At 37.5% G+C, this 22,340-nt stretch overlaps 1 protein-coding gene across 23 annotated transcripts in view; it reads left to right on the top strand.

Moving 5' to 3' along the window:
* The window catches only part of EYA4 (EYA transcriptional coactivator and phosphatase 4), a 162,144-nt gene that overhangs the window by 11,217 nt on the left and 128,587 nt on the right, over positions 1–22,340 (top strand). For all 23 annotated transcript variants that reach the window (XR_006414120.1, XM_044424244.1, XM_044424227.1 and 20 more), the window contains exon 2: positions 7,343–7,443. Coding sequence is in view for 19 of the 23 variants with exons in the window: in XM_044424244.1 (XP_044280179.1) it covers positions 7,411–7,443 (33 nt within the window). In the remaining 4 variants the exon portion in view is untranslated. The remainder of the gene's footprint in view (positions 1–7,342; positions 7,444–22,340) is intronic.

Below are 22,340 nucleotides of genomic sequence, written 5' to 3'. Positions count from 1 at the left end.
TTTAACACCTGCTGATATATTAATATATATTAATATATTTTGCTTTTATTTGTCATAAACAAAACATTAAAAATAGCTTTTGTACCAATTCACCACAAACATTGGGCATTAAATATTTGAAAAAAAAAATTAACCATAGTTAAGGTACAATCCAATGCGTGTTTAGACAGCAAAACTCTCCTACAACTCCCACCAAGCCCCACTGCTGTTAAATTAAACTGAGGGTACAGTTTTCCCGAAGTGCTGTTCATGTGTGAGGATAAGACTACACACATGGGAACAGGGCTGATATGGAGGGGTGGTAGAATGTGAAGGCACTCTGTAGCCCAGGATATGGGAAAGGGAAAAGATAGAATGTTGCAAGGGACCAAGTTATTCCCATTCTTGTTTTGTTGTATTGAGTGATCATAGAGCTTCACACAGTATATTTCGTGAATGAAGCTCATTACCCTTTGGTATTGAAAATGGCTAGAAATATTAAATAAATGCCTTGACTACTCGTGAAATAAATTGACTATATAAGAACATTTACCCGAAAATAGGTTCTACAATGTGTAACTTAATTCTAGGATTAAATATCAACCTGATTCCATAAGCGACACTTTTCCAAAGAATAAACAGTCTCTTCTACTTCTAAAGTATGTCTCTGCTGCTGATGCTGCAGCTGCAAGATGTAGGTCAAGAATGACAATGTATTTTTCTACTATGAGAACATTCCATATGAGGTAGCTCTCAGATTAAGGATGGGGACATGTGACATTCCAGATGTTGTTGCATTGCAACTCCCATAATGTCTTGCTATTAGCTATGCTGACTAGGGCTGATAAAAGTTACAGTCCATAACACCTGGAGGGCCATACATCCCCTAAGCCCTGTCTTAGATGCTTAGGATGGATTATATAGCTATGGGTACTACTTATGGAGCAGGCAAATACTCCAGGACTGGGATATTAGAGCTTGCATGTTTATGCAAAACAACTATTCATTTGTGGAGATGTATTTGAAATATTTTACCTGAATTCCCAAAATACTTCTTCCAATTAAGCATTATTGTAATAAATAATCAACAAATAGATTTTTAACTACTACTTCAGTCTGTTGTTTGCATGCCTGTTTTGCTTCATGATTCTTTATTGGTATACAGTTGCATAATTTGGTTGTGTGAGTTCAGTTATACAAATTAATATTTGTTTTGCAATTTGTGATTTGGCTTCTATACGTGTCTATTGGGAGACATGTTTTTATACATCACTATTGTTTATAAGGAATCTGGCAGATCTCTTTGTTAGCTGCATTTCTAATGAAAACACCCTGGGGTTAGTTGCTTTGGAATGGTTTGGAGTTAAAATAATGTAAAGTTAGTATAATTTACCTAAGTGAGACCCAAAGATCTTGTTTTCTCATCAGTGCTTGGGGGATTCCCACATACTCATGTAATTTCCATTAGTATTCATTATTATTGTTCTACTACAACATAGCTCTCAAATCATAGTGAGGAAATGGCATTCATTTGTTCAGTGCTTCCAGATTTGAGGGCTTAAAGTTTTCCTTTAGCAAAAAGAAAGTCACTGTCCCATCCTTATATACATGGACCAACAGAATTTTGATAGTAGTATGCATTAATCTGGAGAAAAATGATTATCTCAGTAGGGCAGCGCACAACAGGACTCCAAGCACTGACATGGGCAGCATCATACTCACTGCAACTTAAATGCATACCTTCACAAAGCATGCCTGTGACCTCTATGTGAAAAACCTCTCAAATTACGTTGCTAGGAGGAGGTGCCCCACTTTGATCCTCAGCTATCTCACCCAGGTACTCTGCCCAGTTAAGCTCAGTTCCCGTATTCGGCTGGACCAGTCTTCCAACAAGTACTGTACTGGTTTCCCTACGCGCAAGATCTCCCTCAAACATTAAGGAGAGTTTTTGAGAGAGAGAGCCTTGGATGAGAAGTTGCTGTTCCATGATGTGGATTGGATCAAAGAACTCTACCTAAGAGAGCTCTACTTAAGCATGTGGCTAGGACTTTATTAACTGAAGGAGTTTTAGCTTGGAGGGGTGGCAAATAGCCTTAACCCCTTTAAGGATATTTTTGGGTTGGGGAAGAAGAAGGAATGATAGAGATACCTTTAAAGATACCTCTGCCTCACAGTCCATAATGTTCACTTAATGATGGGGTGGGGACTTTAATTTTTCTGCAGAAAGTTTTCCCTTTCATAAGTTCATTTGTAAAAATGAATGTATCCCAGTTGGAAATTCAGTATTAGGCAACTTTGGCATTTTCAAAGGTGCAATAAATGTTTCAGGTAATAGTCTTTGGTATGCTAGAGAATGCATATATTACAGTAAAATACATAAAAAGCTCAGCATGAGCCTGGCAGCAGAGGAGATCAGGAGAAAAGTTGGTAGATAGATTATTGACAGTAAGGAAGAGCAATAGTCCAAATGATAACATAAACAGCAATGGGTCCACCAGCACAAGCTGAAAACAACAATTAACTATAGAATAAGGAAGCAGCATAGACCAATCCACTGTACATATATTCCTTATTTTGTAGTCTTTAAGTTTTTGACCAGGATTGAATTTATGAATTTGTAACATTTTCCTTTCTCTGGCCCAATGAATGCCATTCTTCTTTCCAGACAGACTAGAAGATGCCTCTTCTGAAAAGTAAGAATTCAATAAACCCAAAATGACAATAGTCTACATAGGAAAAAACCCATTGCAATTACCGATCACATCTTTGGAAAAGCAAGTGTATATATATATATTTTATTTATTTATAAAATCTGTATGCCGTCCATTACTGCCATCTCTGGATGGCTTACAACATTAATCAGAATGAAATAAATTAACTATTCCATGCTGGCTGAAAATCCAATAAAATACAAACAATAAAATCCAATTAATTCATATTAAAATATTGATCGAATAAAAAGGTCCTGACCTGTCACCAAAAACATATAATGACGGTGCCCGGCAGACCTCTCTAGGGAGCGCATTCCATAGTTGGGGCACCACCGCAGAGAAGGCCCTCCTCTGGGTACTGTGTCTACTAATGTCTTTCACAGAGGGTTCCCGGAGGAGGGCTTTCGCTGTCGATCTCGGGGCAGAAGGGCATATAGGGAAAAAGGTGTTCCTTTAGCTATCCTGGTCCCAAGCCATTTAGAGCTTTAAAGGTAATAACCAGCACCTTGAATTGAGCCCAGACTTCGATGGGAAGCCAATGGAACTGCTAGAGGACTGGGGTTATTTGAGAATAAAGCCCAGTCCCTGACAGCATCCTGGCAGGTCTATTTTGCACCGTCTGAAGTATCCGGACTGTCTTCAAGGGCACAATTTAAATATTCACAATTTAAAATCTATCAAGTAGTGGTTTTTGGCTTTCTCTACTATCTTACCTTTCAAATGATGATGTTGCTAAATAGTGCTTAATATTAATCACTTTATAGCACCTTGTGTAGCTGTGGCACTATAAGATGATGCTTTCTTTTCAAAATTAAAGGTTAAGAAAGTAGAAATAAAGAAAGCACAAGTATGACAGGAACCTATCCAAGAGGATTACACTCTACAGTACAAAACAGAAATAAGTAACCAGTGGAAAGATATATCATCATGTTTATGTATGTTAGCACTTTTGCCTAGTCATGATCAGAAATATGAACTCCAAAGGCTTCCTTAAAAGGTAGCATGTATAAAGAAGACAGTTATCTGTTAGCATCAATATCATCATATTTAGTGCTAGGTAAGAAAAAGATGATTAAACACATTTGTATACTGGGACATTTGGAGCTCTTCTCATCTCAAGTATATTTTAAAAAATGTTGTGGGACATAAAACACTTCATCGGCTTTAAATCCCCTCCTGCAGAAACAGATGTTTCTCTTCACACTAACTTGTCTGCGAGTTTAAAACTTTTGACAATCACTTTAAAACTAGCTAAAGACACTTGCTGTCTAATAGGAATTCAGCAGTATCTGGCCTTTGTTTTTAATCTGGTTCTATCAAAGGAATAACGCATGAAGGTTAACTTGGTCACTAGATTGCTGCCTCATAAACTGTATGAATTTATACATTACCCTATGCTTATATATATAAAGGCAAAATGATACCCTTGCTAGAATCACTGAGTTCTGTAATGTTATTTGTAACATTTTTACTCTTAAACACAGGTAATTCTTACTGGAAAAAGAGGGAGCAAGAGTATATACTTGTTGAATATTAGTTATTCTGTAGACGTTTGGCTCAACTACATTGAACTTTGATTATAAGTGGGTAACAACTGTTCTGTAGTGCTTTCATATCTGACCAAGTCATCCATATAAAAAGAGTCTTTTTTTTTTAATGTAAGCTTAAGTATCACATGGGGTTTTTTGGGGTGTGATAATAGCTGAGAGGCACAGGTGGTGCTGTGGGTTAAACTGCTGAATCACTGGCTGCTGATCAGAAAGTTAGCAGTTCAGATCTTGTGGCAGGGTGAGCACCTGCTGCTTTGTCCCAGCTCTTGCCAACCTAGCAATTTGAAAGTATGCAAATATGATTAGATAAATAGATACCACTTCGGTGGGAAGGTGTTCCATGTGCTTTGGAGTTTAGTCATGCTGGCCACATGACCACAGAAGTGTCTTTGGACAACTCTGACTCTTAGGCTTAGAAATGGAGATGAGCACCAGCCCTAGATTCGGACATGACTCATGTGTAGGGGGGAACTGTTACTTTTTGGGGTGTTTTTTTTTTTTTTTTTTTTACAATAGCTGGGAATGGAAATACTGATCATATGTGCACTCTGTTATCCTCCCCAAATCTCTGTCACATCGTACAGCTGTTAAGCTTAGGGAAAAAGGATTGTATCCATGTTAATGAGAAAGGAGAGAGCAGGAAATGAGGAAGGGGGATGACTGAAAGGAAAAGGAAATTCCTACTGTGAATTCCTCTTTCCATTATGCCTGTGGGAGGGTATTCTAAGATATCTATCCTTTTGAATTAGACCCTAATTTTCTTTCAGGAGGTCTTACTGGTCTCCTTTAGAAAGAGTTGTATCACTTCTCTCCTAGATTAGCAGGCATGTTCCTATTGCCTTTAAAACAAAAGCTGGTCTATAATTTCCTGTGGGGTATGTATACAGTTTGTTAACTAATTGTTTGGAAGTTTTAGCCACAGCTGAGTTGTTCTGCTCAAATTTCATAGTTTTCCATAAAAAGGAGAGAAGTGAGGATGATGGAAGGCATTTCATTCTCGTTGAAAAATACTGTTCTAGATTTTAGGTGAGTTCAGGCATTCATTACCATTCATTTCGGGTTTTGTATTCCTGGTGATCTGATTGGCCTTATAGGCATTGGCTCCCAAAAGAGGACACAATTCTGGTTTTAAAAGTCTGGTAACCTAGGAATCATAAGAGCCAAAACTGTTCAAGATAATTCCCCAATCCTCCATGTTCTCAGAGTTGGAAGAAGCATCCAAACAGTTGGGGGAGAACAGAATGTTGTGTTGGTTTAGGTTTAGGCACCTTGAGACTATGTGCAGCTGTAGGCTGTTGTGTTACCTTGCTGCATTTCCTTCCTGTCTACTCTCTGGTAGACCTCACACCATACAAGGAATATCATTTAGTAGAAGGGCTCCTAGAAGAAAGAAAGAGTAGAAGAGGAGATCTGCATCTCTTTGTGTTTGCAATGAGATCTGCACCTAGAATGGTTAGACATATTAATATATAGAAAAAATTATCTTGTGGGATTTATTAAATGTCTATACCAAAGCTCTTCAGGCAGTTCACAACAATTAAAAAGCATACAATTCGATATAAAATATAGTATAAAGGCTTAAATGTTTCAAACTGCAATATAACATATCAGTAGAACCAGTGTAAAACCTAGCAACAATGCAATTGAAAAAAAAATAGTTGAGGTATTTAAAGTGACAGATTTTCATTAAACTGAAATTCCTGGGAAAATTTCTGTGAAGAAGTAAAATGTAGGTACCATGCAAGTCTGTCTGGGAAATTCATGACATAACAAGCTTTGTGTAACCTTGCTCCAGGATGTTTAGTGCACTGAATGTTAATATAGCAGATGTCATCCAGAATATGTAAGAGGACACAGTCTTAACTGAGCGGGACAATGACAATCTGCATATCTCAATGTCATGGCTGGCTTACGTCCTATTCTGGTTTAGACTCTCAGCTGTTTCTGCAGCCCCCTGCATGCCCCAAATCTGGAAAGCTTGGGTTACTCTTCAGGACAGACATGGGGGGTGGGTGCAAGGAGAGGACAAGAAGGGGAAATCCCATTCTATTAACGGAAGCCCACGTGTAAAACATTAGTTTGTACCCTCATACTGAGTCATTTTTTTTCCTGCGGGGGACTCTGAGATTATAAAATCTTCATGTACTTGACAAATATAACAACTAATTTAAGAAACTTTCACATAGATAATTGCTTGTCTGAAAGAGCCCTTATGTGAGCAGTCAATGAATTTGCTGTTTATCTTGGTTTGGGCAAGCTATGTTTTGAAAAATTGGAATTTATCAGTTAGTGTAAAGTATGAACTTAAGCTGCTTAAAATTGCAGGGGTATGTGCTTTCATGGGTTGAATTTTAAAGGAATTACTTGAATATTTATAGGTGTTAATCGATGATCAATGTAACTTATTCATCATCTTCCTCAGTGCTCTGGAAAAATTACTGGTACAGTGTAATATTTTCAGTGTATGTCTATACGATAATTTAAAAAGCCAATCTATGAGCATAGAACATACGCCATTTCTTGTGGGTGGAGGTGAGATGAGATGACTGTAGTTTTGATATATAAGTTTTTGTTTTTGGTTGTTTCTGAAATAGTCCCTACAGATAGTTCCTGCTCCGTTTATTCATAGTAGAATTTATCTTAAACTAAACCCTGGGCTGCCACTGAAAATGGCTATCCCACTTTCCTTTGATTCCTTGTAACGTTAGGTGCAGTTACCTGTGTTATTGTTTCACCAATAAGGAACAGAGATGGTGCAGGGATAAATATACAGTGCTAAGGCATTGCCAGATTATGTTAAATATTATGGTAAAATATGGGGCTTTTGTTATTGATGGTAATCCCATGTTGAAGTTTAGTTACTGTATTTAAATCAGGTGGGCCTACCATTCATATCTGTCTTATTGAACAAGGCTAAGAACTGTAAGCCAAAACATTTGTTGCCCACTCCAACAGTGATGAATTTTTTCAGATGTGGAAGAATGATTATGTTATATACATGTTGGGGTCTTTTTGAAAAAGCTGATTTCTGTAGTATAGTATTTTGTTTGCTGTTGTAAAAACAATGTAACACTTTTTTCTATACTCCTTTTTTTAAATCAGGACACCCCAGTGTGATTTACAGGGAAGATACTTCTCTTTCTGGAGGAACAGGAAAGTGAGTGATCTCCATGGAAGACACTCAGGATTTAAATGAACAGTCAGTAAGTAAATTTTGCATTAAATAAATACATATTTTTAATATGTGCTATCTTTGAGGTACTGTTTTTAGCTTGAAATTTATTTTTTAAAATTAGCATATTGGAGAAATACAGTGATCAGTGTGTTGAAAACGCCGATATTTATATTTATTGGCTTTGTTTACTGTCCATATATGCTTAATATCTCCCTTTCCTGATTTGTGAACTGTAGTGTGACCATTTAATTTACATACCACCCAACATCTATCATTTCTTCTGAATTAAGTACATAGTAACATGTCCTGGCATGAATGCTTTCAATTTGAGCGTGGTCTTCGTGGAATCATGGACTTGGAAGGAGCCAGTAAGGCCACTGGGTCCAACCCCTTGGTCAGTGCAGGTCTGCAGGTTAAAGCATCTCTAACAAAAAGCTGTCCAGCTGCTTCTTGAAAGCTTCCAGTGCGGGAGACTACATGACCTCCCTAGGTAATGTCATATTGTGAAGAAGTTTTTCTTGATACTTAGCAAGAATTTGTAACTTGATCCCAGAGTCGTGCCCTACTACTACTGCCAATGAGCAGCATTTCCAGAGTTTGTTGAATTATTGGGGAGATGTCAGTTATCATCTGAAGGATGAGGCACTCATGAAACAATGAGAAACATGTCATAGCATGCTGGGGGGGTTTTGGGGGTGGGTGTTGCCAATTCATATTACTAGGGAAGAAAGCTGTCTGATCTAGACAAAGAGGGCAATATACTGTTTCTCAAATACTAAGCTAAAATGTTTACCATTAGGAATGATTTCTATGAACTGATTGTGACAGTGCTGGGGCCTGTGGCATGTTGTCCCATTTCCAGATAGGAATGACATCCTCCAACTAGACTGCTTTAAAGTTGCCTTAATATCCTGGCTTGCTGTGTGGCCATTGACCCTAGTTCTTTCTGGATGTCACGCTTGCCATATTGTGTATTAGGGATGTAGTAATTTTCAGCAGAACAAGTTTACTAGAAGAACTCATAATGGAAATGAGGGTATTTATCATTTATGTATATAGTTAATTCTTGACTATATCTTTAGGGGTTATGCTTGGTGAATGCTGAAATATCTTAACATATTTAAACTAAATATTTAAATTTATATTTTAGTCTCAATTGACAGCATAAAGTACCTTTGTCCTAAGGTAGACTGTTCTAGTAATGGAAAGGAGCAGGATTTATTATTTTGATTTGTGAATATTACTTTATGTACTTTGTATACTTCATTTTTACACAGAGGTTGAATGCAAGCTGTTTTTTTGGAGGCCATGTGCTTCTGACATCCAATGTGGTCAAACTTCTCTAGAGACTAGAATGAACTTTCTCAACTCAGGGTTCCATAAAAAGACTCTTGGGGTTCCTAAAAATTGTGAAATATATACAATTTATTTGACAATTTCAATAATCTTATTAGCATAATAACAATGTTTACATTAATGGAAAACAAAGTGCCCCAAAATTGAAATAAATAGTGCATTGTAGTTTCCTTTTTTTTTTTTTTTTTGTACTAACTTGTGGTGGAGCAAAGGGAGACAAGACAGGTATGAATGGCGACTGGTGTTCAATGGTTGGCTAGTGGAGGACTTCTGCACATGCTGTTGGCTTGTTGAATGCTCTCTCCATTCAAAGATGTTTTTGGCAGTTTTGCTGTTGCTGTAAATTTTGCACATTGTCAGTAAATGGCCATGTTGTAAATAGCACTAATTAAGATTAATTCGCTGCATTTCCATTAAATCTGGGGTCTACTTTTATAATACTTATACAGATGTTCTGTGAGACATGAATATTATTCCAAAGCTTCGTCCAAGGTAAACTGGTTGAGAAAGGCTGCTCCAGTGTGACTGTTGCGTGAATAGGTAGAAGCCTGCTATTGAGCAAGCAGATGTTTAGCTTTGCTCTCTTGCCCTTAAATGTACTATCAATTCAGTTATGAATTATTGTGTAACCAAAGTTCTTAAAAGTATTTAAGTTTTAGGGTGCATTCCTAATCATGCTTACATAAATTCCTACAATTTCCCAGTCAGCTATTTCCTACCTACATATTGTTAGTCACTTCAAAATACTGTATTATAATAAGATGTTCATTATTATTATCATTATTTTACATTGCATTACATTTCTACATTATTTTACATTACATTACATTACATTACATTACATTACATTACCCATATGCAAAACCTTCTGGGTAGTTAACAACATTTAAGTCACCCATCCAGATTTCAGCCAGGATCAACCCTGCTTAGCCTTCAAGGTTAGGTAGGGTCAGGCACTTCAGACTATACAGAAGCTGTAGCATAAACTTAAACATACACATGTTTAATGAGATTAATGCATAGCCCCTGCATTTTGGAATATTTAACAAATAAATATCTGTGATAGAAATAATAACTATTTGTTTTTCTTTTAAGTAATGTTTATTTTTTGGTCAATTCTGGGAAAAGAAAAGTAATTTAGTGGCCAACTTCCTGGTACAGCAGGACCACTGTATCCACTGGCTCAGTTACCGTGTTTTCAGTTAACCAAGGTTGACCTCAGCTTGAAAGAGAAGTTATAAAGTGCTGTAAAGTGCCAAAGGAAGCCATAAAGTGCTTCCTGTAAGCGAATATTTTCGATTAAGCGAGGGGGGGGTCTTGGAACTAATCCATGTGCATAAGGGGGTCTTGCTGTATATGATTTCAAAAGCTGTCTTATTAGGCTCTAGTATAATGTCATATTTTAGTTTTTATATATAATCACATATTTAGGTTACTTCATGTTTAATGTAAACAATAGATTCAACCCCCATGTACATAATTCTGTATAGTTTAATTTGGTGAGATAATGACATGGCATTACATGTGTATATTGGCTTTATTTCTATAGTAATGAGTGAAAGAGCAAAGACCATGTCTTTAGAGAAAAGGCACTAAAGTTTTTTCTTCCCATTTGTTGTCCTAACTGGGAGGAAAAGTGGTAGGTGAAAATTAGCCAGTGTGTGACTCAGCTAAGGGCTTTTCTCCATACATCAAAGGCATGAACTTTGAACCTTTTACAGAACCTTATGCAGCATGTGTGGTCCATTTCCACTGTATATAAAGTATTTGTAGAATCATTGCATGGCAAATCTGCATGGTTTTTCATGGGTTTTTTTCATGTTTTCCCTGTTTGGCAGAATTAAATAACATTTGTATATACAAAATTAATGAAAACAAAATTAACATACCTATTTGTCCTATGGTTAGGTATCAATGTTTTTGCAGAGGAGATAAATTATATAGGAAAATACTATCTTTACGATGTGTGCAGTGGTTTATATTTCAAATTTTAGCAAATATTCTAAAAGTGATTACTTTAGAGTAGACTCATCAAAATGGGCATTCTTAGACATCATTAAAATCTTACAAACTTAAGTGGGCCTACTCTTAAGTAGGCTTAACATTGAATTCAATCTACCTGTTGCATTTTCTCAAGTTCAGAATTACATCTTGTTCTAATCCTTTCATCAGATAGCTATTCAGTCTAAACTGCAGGATTAAAGAAAACAAGATATAGCTGCAAATTCTTACACATATAAGGTACAAAATTCATTTTAAAGTGTATTTGTTTAGTGTCCTAACAAAAAAACAAACAAACCTAGGAACTTTTGCAGCCAAATTCCTGAGGGCTTGTCATGTAATGACCTAAAAATAGCCCTTTTCTCATGGGCTAACACATTTGGTAGAGCTTTAAAAATGAAAATCAAATGTATCATTGGAAAATTCTGCATAATTTTATGTGAGTTGTGTGTCCAGAGCTTGGATAAAAATGGCAAAATAATTTTGATTATTACTTGATTCTCTTTTTATGCCTCTTAGATAAAACATTCTTTTTTGACACCAAATTGAAACTCAGTAAAATCTTGTTATATTACACATTTTAGTTGCCATAATAATTGTTTTCTTAATAAAGAGAAAATGTTTGTACATTAAAAATAACCAATTCTTTTATTGGGTACAACAACAAATAAGAAATATATTAAAGTTTATTTTTGAAGGTAATGAAAGTTATTGTTCGTGTAAGTAGGGTCAGTGTTGGCTGCCTTTCTTTTTTGATCTAACTCTTGGCATGTCTTGTAGTTATTTGGCAATATTAACTGCAAACATTTAACTGGAAACCATATCCATTAGGATATAATCCTATGACTAGTAGACACTGTCTAGAAGCATGCTGAATTCAGAGTGGCCTGCTTCCTCTTGCAGCTAACAGAAGACCAGCCCTGAATCCAGTATTGGGAAGACATTCTGGGGGTGGGGAAGGGAGCAGTGAGGTACTACCATCCTACAAGGAATTCTGGTGGTTCTTCTGACTCCCCTGCTCATGAGGTGGTAGAAAACACATGCATGGCCAAAATTAGCTAAGTAATCCTTGCTCCCTGCTCCTTGTGCCTCACCCCTGCTGAATGCCTGTAATTCTCTGACCTGGTTGTTTTTGTGAATATATGTATATTATGGCAGAGATTTTTCCTGAGAAACCTTTGTTCTTTTCATCATAGTTTATTTTTTACAATGCTCTTAATGTTGTTTCCATAGGCAACCTTTCTCCTATTTTGGAAGGTCTTTATGCTGGTTATTCTTGAACTTCTTTGCTCAATCCCGCAAAGGGTAGAAATAGACTTTGTTAAGCTGTGTGGTAGTCTTTGATAAATGATATTGCTACTGTGGTAGGACTGGAATGTAGGTGGCCACGAATTAGAGCTTTCTGCATTGACAGCAAGGTTCAGAGGCTTGAAAGGGGACAGGGCTTCTTTGGACTTCCTGAGCACTTCTTGAGCATTTAACTTAAAATATTGTAACAAAATAAGTATGTGTATATATAGTTGTAATGAGTTATGTAATTATTGAAAATCAGTTGTAAGAAATTTTCCAGAGTAGATCATTGCATCATAGTATCATAGCTTGCCTTTATACTGTCTTTGATTATTTGAATGGTTTCACCACACAGTTTCTAGTGTCTATAGAGTAGCCTAGTATTTTCATTCAAGTATAACATTAAATCAAAATTGTTAAATCAAATAATAGTGAGGGTGCTTTTGCTGCTGTTCTTCTAGGACACATATTTAGTAGAAAGGTGGCTTATTGCTTATAAAAACTGTTCTTTTCAGTAGTTGCAAGTTGTATGCACAGATTGTGGTCTGCCAGCACTGTAGCATAACACTGATAATACTAATGGCAGTGATGGTCTGTCCATCCAAGTCCATCTGTACCATCCAAGTAGGTTTGCTCAGTACAGTGCTGCCTTTGCTTTCTTAAACTAATGCTTAAACTAATGCTTTAGAGTAAGAAGATTAAGTTTTCATTGGTGAATCTAAAGCTATGTCATTATTATTTTATGTACATGTTATGTACCTATTTGTTGTTATATTTATCCCACCTTTTTCGTATGAAAGTGTATGTAATCCTCTTGCTTTTCCATTCTATTTTATCCTGAAAATAACCCTGTGTAATAAGTTAGCTTGAGAGTTGGTGAGTGACCAAAGTTACCTAGTGGACTACAAGACTAGAACACAGATTGCTCTAATCCCAGTACAGCTTCTAACCACTGCACTACACCAGATCTCATATACTTTTATTCTATATATGTTTACAGAATATACATTATTCTATCTATTCATGCATCTTTATTTTATATGCAATATTAAATCCACTGTAAATTGTTGTAATCCTCATGCTAAATTATTACTTCTGTGCAGGCTTACTTACGAGAAAGCAAGTTCCACTTATTTACTTATTTACTTACATAGAAGCAAGTTCCACTTCTCAGTGTTTTATCCATCACCCCAAGTATAGTTAAGTATATTCCCCAATAAGTATACACCCCAACTAAGTATATTCAATGGTATCCTGCCAGTGGAAGGGAACTGTTTCTTGTTCTCCTACTCTTCTGCTGTGCCCCCAGCTGCTACATTGGTTTTGGGAATGATCTAGAACAGATTTGGATGCACATGGGAGGTGCAGGGCAAGTTGAAAATAAATGAAAGTCTCATTGCATTAGTGGACTAACTTTTATGCAAGGTTTGGATCCAACTGATCATGTGAATTTTATGTTTCAGAAGTAAAGGACTGAAGAGCTGATTATCACTAACCAGTTTACATAGGATTGGAAAAAGTAGGCTCCAACTAAATGCCAAAACTGAAAATGATGGGGCTCATACAATAATAAACTCATTGGTCTGAATACTGAAAAAGCAAGTTTATGTCTGGTAGAGTAATTCATAAACTATTGCCTGAATTTTCCTCCTTAACAAGCTATTGCCTGATTTTTTTGATAAGTGAAAGTTGAACATTCAGTGGGAGGGCCAGACTACTACTTATGCCACCTCCATAGTTAAATCTTGGTAGGTTGGATAGCATTCCCAGCAACAAGAATTTAACTGTCGTTGTTTTTTAGTCACAAAGTTGTGCCCGACCCATCACGACCCCATGGACAAAATTCCTCCAGGCTCTCTGTCCTCTACCATCCCTCAGAGTCCTCCAAAGCCCACACCCAGTACCGCACCGACTGCTTCAGTGTCTCCATCTAGCCACCTCATCCTCTGCCGTCCTGTTCTCTTTTTGTCATCAATTGTTACCTGCATCAGGGTCTTTTCCAGTGAGATGTTCCTTCTCATTAGTGGCCAAAGTATTTGAGTTTTGGCCTTCCTTTAAGTTGATTTCCTTTAAAATTGACTGGTTTGATCTCTTTGCAGTCCAAGGGACTCTCAGGAGTCTTCTCCAGCACCAAAATTCAAAGGCCTCAATTCTTCAGCATTCAGGCTTCTGTATGGTCCAACATTCACAGCTGTACGTTACAAATGGGGAAACCTAAGCTATGGTTTGACTATATGAACTTTTGTCATGGGGGTGATGTCTCTGCTTTTTAGTATGCTATCTAGATTTGCCATGGCTTTCTTCCCAAGGAACAAGCATCTTTTAATTTCTTGGCTCAAGTCACTGTCTGCGGTGATCTTGAAGCCCAGGAAAATAAGATCTGTCACTACCTCCATTTCTTCCCCATCTATTTACCAGGAAGTGATAAGCCATGATATTAGTTTTCTTAATGTTGAATTTCAAGCATACTTTTGCACTCTCCTGTTTCACCTGCATCAAGAGGCTCTTTAGTTTCCTTTCACTTTCTGCTGTTAGACTGGTATTGTCTCCCTATCTGAGGTTGTTGATATTTCTCCCAGCAATCTTAATTCTTGTGAAAGACTGGGCTAGATGAATCACATGTTGAGCTCTGCATATAAGTTTAATAGGTAGGGAGACAATATACAGCCTTACTGTACTCCTTTCTCAATTTTGAACCAATCAGTAGTTCCATGTCCTGTTCTCACAGTAGCTTCTTTGACCCAAATACAGGTTTCTCAAGAGACAAATAAGATGACCTGGTACTCCCATCTCTTTAAGAACTTGCCAGAGTTTGTTGTGATCCGCACAATCAAAGACTTTAGCTTAGTCAATGAAGCAGAAATAGATGTTTTTCTGGAACTCTCTAGCTTTCTCCATGATCCAGCGTATGTTGTCAATTTGATCTCTATGTTGTCAGTTTGACCTCTGCCAATTTGACCAATTTATAGCTGCATAAATTGTTGCTCCAAATTGTCCTCTTGCAAAGTTGCTTTTCCCTAGGTATTGACCACAAAGGTTTTGTGCAATATTTCTTATGTAACATTCAGTTTATCCTTAGATGTGCTTTTTTTACTGAGTCCATTAGTGAAGAGGCTTTCATGTTTCTTTTGAGAATTTAGAACATACAGTAAATATGTTGTTGGACACTGAGCCGGAATCATGGATTACATATAATTTTCTTTGTGCATTTTGTTAAAAAAAGGTTGTTGTTGTTGTTTTGGAATTAAATTTTTTGGGAATGGGTAGCACTGTTGTGTTTGATGCCATGACCACTTTGGTGAGCAAGATCACATCTTTGTTTGCCATTGGTAACTGGTTTTTGTAAGCTATCAGGACAGCATAAAGTAAAAAGTATACCTATTTGCCTACTCTTTGAGTCAACATCCATATAGCTTGTCAGGGGACACCTCCCAGGACATTGACCCCATGAGGGTTCTCATTTCAGATATCTGCAAGTACACACTTACACAAGTCTGACTAAATTCTTTTTGAAAGACAGACAAAAATATTTCTGCAAATGTATTGTGCTTTAAAAAAGTGTTAAGACCAATGACATCCTCTCTAAAGTGCCTCTTAAGACATTTTGGATTGCTTGTCACCCACTACCAGTTTGGAGATTGCAGAGGGGAAGAAGTCATGGCAAGCAACTAATGGCAGTACCAACCCAGTGACAGGTTGCATTGTGTTACTTGGTCATTGATGGGCAGCTATCATTAGTAGTGGCTCTAGCAAGGTCAGCAAGAACTGCTTTCTCTGGTTTTGCTGGCTGATTTCTACAACCCAGGATGTAGACACTTGCCTTGGTTCAAATAACATAAAAACTCATAGCGAATTCAGCAACCCCAAGAACAAACAATGGATTATCAAGTTGAATTGTTACCCTCAAATAAGCCACACAATGGCAAATGATCCAGGTTTTCACTACACAATGACCCACCATGTCTTACCACTCACTACAGGTTCTGTCATGTAAACACAATCAGTTTGTGGAGTTTCTTGCTAGCTGTAGCCATTCCTTACATCAACTCATTGTAGTTATCATTGTGCCGCACAATTAGAAAGGGTATATAGTGGTACCTTGGCTCATGAACTTAATCTGTTCCAAAACTGTGCTTGTGACCCAAATTGGTTGTGAGCCAAGTTTAATTTCCCCATAAGGTTCAATGTAATTAAGGTTAATCTGTTCTGTAAGTATTTTTTTAATCAGAAAAATGTGAAGCAAAGTGACAAAGAACAACAAAGATCGCGGCCATCTCCCCCCCACCCCGAGCACGATTGTGGCTATCTCCCCCACAGCATGACTGCAATAGCGCCTGTCATCTGTGCATGTACCCGTCATCCCGGCGCACTGGGGGGAGGGAGAGACAGGTGCGATCGTGCTGGGGGAGATGGCTGAGATCATGGTTGCGCTCCTGCAAGAAAGATGGACACAATCACGGGCGCGCTTGTGCAGGAAAGATGACCTCAGTCTTGGCCATCTCGCTCCCGCCCCCAGCATGATTGCGGCCATCTCCCCACTTGGGGCGGGGGGGATGGCCGCAATTGCGGTTGCCACCCAATGCAGAGTTCGCGATCTGAGTCAAAATTTTTATGGAATTTTTGTTCACGACCCGATTTGGTCATGAACTGAGGCATTCGTGAGCCGAGGTACCACTGTATTCTAACTTTTTTGGCCCATATCAGTATGAGCTTACCTTATTTTCCCCATTTTAGACATATTAATGACAATCTTACCTCAGATACTTTATCTTGGCTTTGGCATGCTTTCATAGGAAGTTTTCTTATAATGACTTAGACCATTGATTATCTTTCCTGGTATTGCCAACATTGATTTGTAGTGGCTCTCCAGGCAGAATTCTTTCCTCGCTCTAGCTGAATATTCCAGAAGTTGAACTTGAGACTCTGCATGCAGACCATATGCCATATTACTGAGGTACAACCCTACTTCACTTTCACAACTCTGTAGTACCTACTTCAGTCTTTCCTAACTTGTTGCCCCCCCCCCCCGAATGTGTCAGACTATAGCTCCTATTATCACAAACCAACTCAGTGGGAATTGGCAGTCCAACATTTAGAGGGGGGAAAGACTGCCCCTAGTATCATGGTGAAAATGCATTTTTCTAGATTCATACATCTCATCATAATGGAAACCACAAAGTAAGGCTTCCTGGCCTGGTTTGTCTTGCATGGTTGGATTACCTGTTTGGGAAAAGAAACAGAAATCCTAAAATGTATTCACTTTCAAGTTTTTGAGGCACGATTCATTGCAGTACATGGTTTCAGCCTAAAATGGCAGAGTGAATAACTGAAGATTAACAGGAGATAGACTAACAAATAGAACAAGAAACAGAAAAGCTTTTCCCAGTTTAAAATGTCTAAAACATAATGTGAAATTACTCGTAGTGATTCTTCAAATTCCCTGTTTCTAAAGCTGAGAAACAAGGTAAAGCACCTGAAATAAAAAACGCAGGCATCTTTTTTTCTGTTGTCTTATCCCATTTAGACTTTCTGGCAATGTCATCAGCTGCAAAGAACCATCTCAGCTCTGTTCAAACAACTTTAAATAATTTAATGTGTGCATGATTAAGACATTAAGAATTAAAGCAGCTAAAGCCCCAGCTTTTTATAATGAATTTTCTAGGTTAATTTCCAGGTTAGTCTAGAAGAGAATTTGGGTTTATCTGTATGGCTTTCTTTTTTTTCCACTCCAGAAAACTTTTACAAAATATCATGATTGTAAATATTATTGAGTACACTTCCAAAAATAAATACTATTTTTTAGGTCAAAGGCTTTTAAAAAATTGCTTTTAGAGAAAAAATTCAGATCAATTTTGTAGAACTATATATTTATTTAAAACTTAACTTGAAACAAATACGTATTTCTACATGAATGAAAACTTTGGCAGTTGTTTGGTATACATTAATTTTCCTAGGTATCTGTTATATTCTTTTCTCACTGCCACCCCTCACCCCTAAGTCAATTTCACTGCATTTATGTTCAAAATTCAGGAGACAACAGAACCAGAAAACTAGTTATTTTAAGCCAGTACATCTTGTTCTTCAACTTTAGGGAGAAGAGAGATATAATAGAACCACCATCCCTGTGAATGTGCTGTTGACACTCAGCAGAAAATTATCTTTAGCATACCAGTGAATGAAAGGTCTTTTTGTTGTTCTGTCCCTTCCCCCTTCCAATTCTGTTGGTGGCTTGAATGCAGTTACTACTCCTAGTTTTCTAATTCTGTATGGGAAACAAAATGGCCTCTGCCAGACAAGGTAAAGCAGTGTACAGCTTATTCCTATATAGGAATGTATGCATCACTGAATGGGCAGTATCTAACATGACCCAACTGCTAGTGCAAATTATGTTTTTCTACAATATATCAATTCTAGCACAATGCCAATAGTGCTTGCTGGTACAAAAGTTCACACCAGTAAGTGTGATTGATATTACACTACATTGTCTGTATTATATGACACACATTTTTATATGCATCCTTCTGTAATATATGCCGGTTTGTTTTCATGTTTTCTTAATATATTGTGCATTTGTATGTACAGTGTTTGAGCCAAGAACTGCATCAGGAACATTGGAGAAGTATGGATTCCAGAGGTAACTGTGTTCAGTTCAGCAAGCACAAATTAGGCTAGTTTGCTTAAAAATGAAATTCTCCTTATTTTATTTATTTATTTAAAAACATTTTTATGCCGCCCCCATCGCAACAAAGCCTCGAGGCGGCTCACAGCATAAATAAAACATATAAATAACAATTAATATAATTAAAGATTAAAAAGCCTGGTAACATCTCGGCTTAAAAATTTAAAATCCTATAAATACATAAGTTAACAATTAAAATGTTTTAAATAAAAAGGTCTTAGCCTGGCGCTGAACAACAAATAACGATGGCGCCAGGCGGACCTCTCTGGGGAGCGCATTCCATAGGTGGGGCGCCACCGCAGAGAAGGCCCTCCTCCGGGTACTCACCCTCCTAATACTATTATTCTAAGTATCTTGTAAGATGATTCAATCAAGTACTATGCTGCCATAAGACATCCTTTCTGAGAAAAAGTATGGAATAGGACATGGTTTTTTTTTAAATTACAACTACCCAAAGCAGTGAATGGTACGAATCATTAGGAAAATAAATATTACTGGTGATTATTATATTATGATCATGTACTTGATGCATAGTGTTATGAAATGTGGAATGACAAGTTGACTTAAAGTGCAATTGTATGCAGGTTTTCTCAGATGTGTTCCACTCTAGTAAGTTTGCTTAGGATAGCAGACTTAAGGTGTAACTTGATACAAGTTGGAATTGTCTTGATCATTTAATTGTGATACTGGGTTTAATAAGGATCATGTGTGGAAATATTTGAAATGTTTTGCTTCATGGATTAATACATGCCAAAATGAATAAATTTATTTAAAAAATCCATATTTTCAGATTAGAGTACTGATATAATTAGAGCCAAGATAGAGTAATGTAGTGTATTTATTTAGGGTTGTCCACAAAGTGATCCAAAATGTAGCTGTAAAGGTTCAGATGGAAGGGCCCTGTTCAAACTACATTAAAATGGTCTTTTCTAAGCTTTGTTCATTACTAGCTTGCTATAAGCCTAAGCCTAAGCGCTGAGGCAAGAATAGCCTATAAAGCTCAATTACCTTTCTCTCTTCCTACCCTTTCTCCTTCTTTTTCCCCACACACTTTTGCCATGTATAACAGGACCCTTTTGGAACTTTAATTTCTTTGGATGTTATTTGAAAGAACTTTGGATGTTCTTCTTCAGCTCCCAGTGTTATCTAGCTAATTGGGGTGGACATACATGAGAGATTTCTTGTTTGTGACACCTAGGATATGGAATAGCTTCCCAAGAGAGGCTTGCCTGGCCCACTCAGTGCTTTTATTGAAACATTCCTTGAATTTATTGGGTATATTGCTGCTATTTAAACTATCTGTTGCTATTGGTTTTGTTTGTTTCTAATTGTTTGTTTCTAGGTTGGTATTTCTATCTCATTTTGTATTATACTAGTGTTATGAAGTCTGCCTTGTACTTTTGTAAAAACTAAACTTTAGTGATTAATAGCAGAGGAGCCCTATGACTTCAGGACAGTGGTTGGTGTCCCATATAGCAGATTACCTAACTTTTGGCCAGAAACAAAGCTCCTATTATGGAGGAAAAGGTCTGAATATGGATTCTGCCCTCCATCCCTCCAAGCTCTTCCCAGACAGCTGCATTGTAGTTTCCTTACTAGAGGTCATTGTTGTGACTCTCAGGGAATGAAGGTATGGGGGGGGGGTATCCTGACAGGAGGTACCTGGTATTTGTTGGATCCAGGGCTTTCCTTGTATTGTCTGGATCCACTCTTGGCAGTGCAGTCAGAGGTCAGTTCAGAAGTCCGTCAAGTGGAAATGAATAATCAGGAGGTTGAAGATGTGAACATTATCTCCATAACTTCTCCTCTCATGCTAACAGTAGCCCAGCAAGATATATGATACTTGGAAGCCTCTGATCTCAGAGGCTCTTTTCTTCAGCCCTCAGACACAAGGCATTGTTTTCCAAGTAAAAATAAAAATGAATAGCCATATAAGAACTTACTTTTGAAGCAGTTGTGACACTTGAAGCAGTTTCAGTTTGGAGATATTATTGTATATTTTCTTAGCTTATAACATCATAAATAACATAAGAACCAAGGTTTATTATAATCAAAGTGTGCCATCATTTTGACTTGCACGTCATTCTCCAGCCTTCAAACACGAGTGGGAAGAAATTGGAAGCTTCTGCTTCTGGATTGCAAAAAGCTTGTTCTTAAACAAGTACCTATGTGCCTGAGTTTTGTTCTTATATGTGAATATGTACATTAAGCCTACAGTTAGCTCTGAATGTGTTTATGTTGATGTAATTTCATATAAACATAGAAACAGTGCAAGTCAGAATGGGTCTCCTGGGCCATCTAGTCTGACCCCCGTCTCCAGCTGACTCTGCTCATGACATGCCCACCATGTTCCTGCCTAGCCTATCTTTGAACACCCTCACTGATTGGGCCTCAACCATCCCCCGTGGAAACCCATTCAATATCCTCGGGGTCCTAACTGTCAGGAAGTACTTCCTGGCATCTAAATGGTTCCTTGGTTCCCTAAGCTTTGCTCCATTGGAGTGTATTTCATATATACACTGCTTAATGTTAATTTTTCACATTCAATAAATAAAGGATTTCATGTCTGTTTTTTTGTTAGGTCTCAGTACAACCATTCTAGAAGTAAAAATAGATTTTAAAAACCTAGATCTGAAGGTTTTTTAGCCAGATCTGAATTTAGCTATCATTTTCTTCTAAATAACTGCAGTAACTATTAGCATAACAGTACTTTGCTGTTTACATGTTTCTAGTAGGATAAATAGATGAAAATGTTGAGCACTGTAGGGTAGAAGCTAGAATTTAGAGTTCCTGTGTTGTAAAATTGCCAAATTTATTTTTTGTGGTTTGACATGAATTATGTTTGATTAAAACTGGACTCACCTTGGCTATGACTGATGGGGGTGGGAATCCAGAGACAGAATAAAACAGTTGGCACCTTCCCCTATAGATTTGTCAGCTTTCTATTCTCATTGGCAATACAGTGGTACCTCAGCTCACGAATGCCTCAGTTCACAACTAAATCGGGTCATGAACAGAAATTTCAGACAAAATTTGCCTCAGTTTGTGAACTCCACATTGGGTGACGACCACAATCGTGGCCATCTTCCCTGCATGAGTGCGATTGCCCCGTCTCCCCCGCCCCCAGCACGATCACTATAGCACAATTATCATTTGGAATCTCCCTCCAAACAATAACCTCTCCCCCCACCTAGGTTAGTGTTCTCTACGGTACTGTACTTCGTTACTTTGTTGCTCTTTGTTACTTTGTTTCAATTTTTGCCATTAAAAAAAATAACTACAGAATGGATTAACCTTATTTATGTTGAACCTTATGGGGAAATTTGACCACTCATGACCAAAATCAGCTCGTCACCATGTTCATAGGGGTCAGAATGGATTAACCTTATTTACATTGAATCTTATGGGAGAATTTGACTTGGGTTGTGACCAGTTCAGGTCATGACCAGACTCCTGGAATGGATTAAGTTCGTGAGCCGAGGTACCACTGTATAGGATGCCTGGAATGGTTCCATATAGGAAAACTAGTCTTTCATTGCCAGTAATTTCCTCCATTCCATAAATGTAATTTCATTTGTGATTGAGCTATCTGGAATTAT

The sequence above is a fragment of the Varanus komodoensis genome, unplaced genomic scaffold, assembly GCF_004798865.1.
Source record: "Varanus komodoensis strain SLA01 unplaced genomic scaffold, ASM479886v1 scaffold1, whole genome shotgun sequence".
NCBI classification, from domain to species: domain Eukaryota; kingdom Metazoa; phylum Chordata; class Lepidosauria; order Squamata; family Varanidae; genus Varanus; species Varanus komodoensis.
Note: the sequence above shows the minus strand (reverse complement) of the source record. Positions and strands in the feature narration are given on the sequence as shown.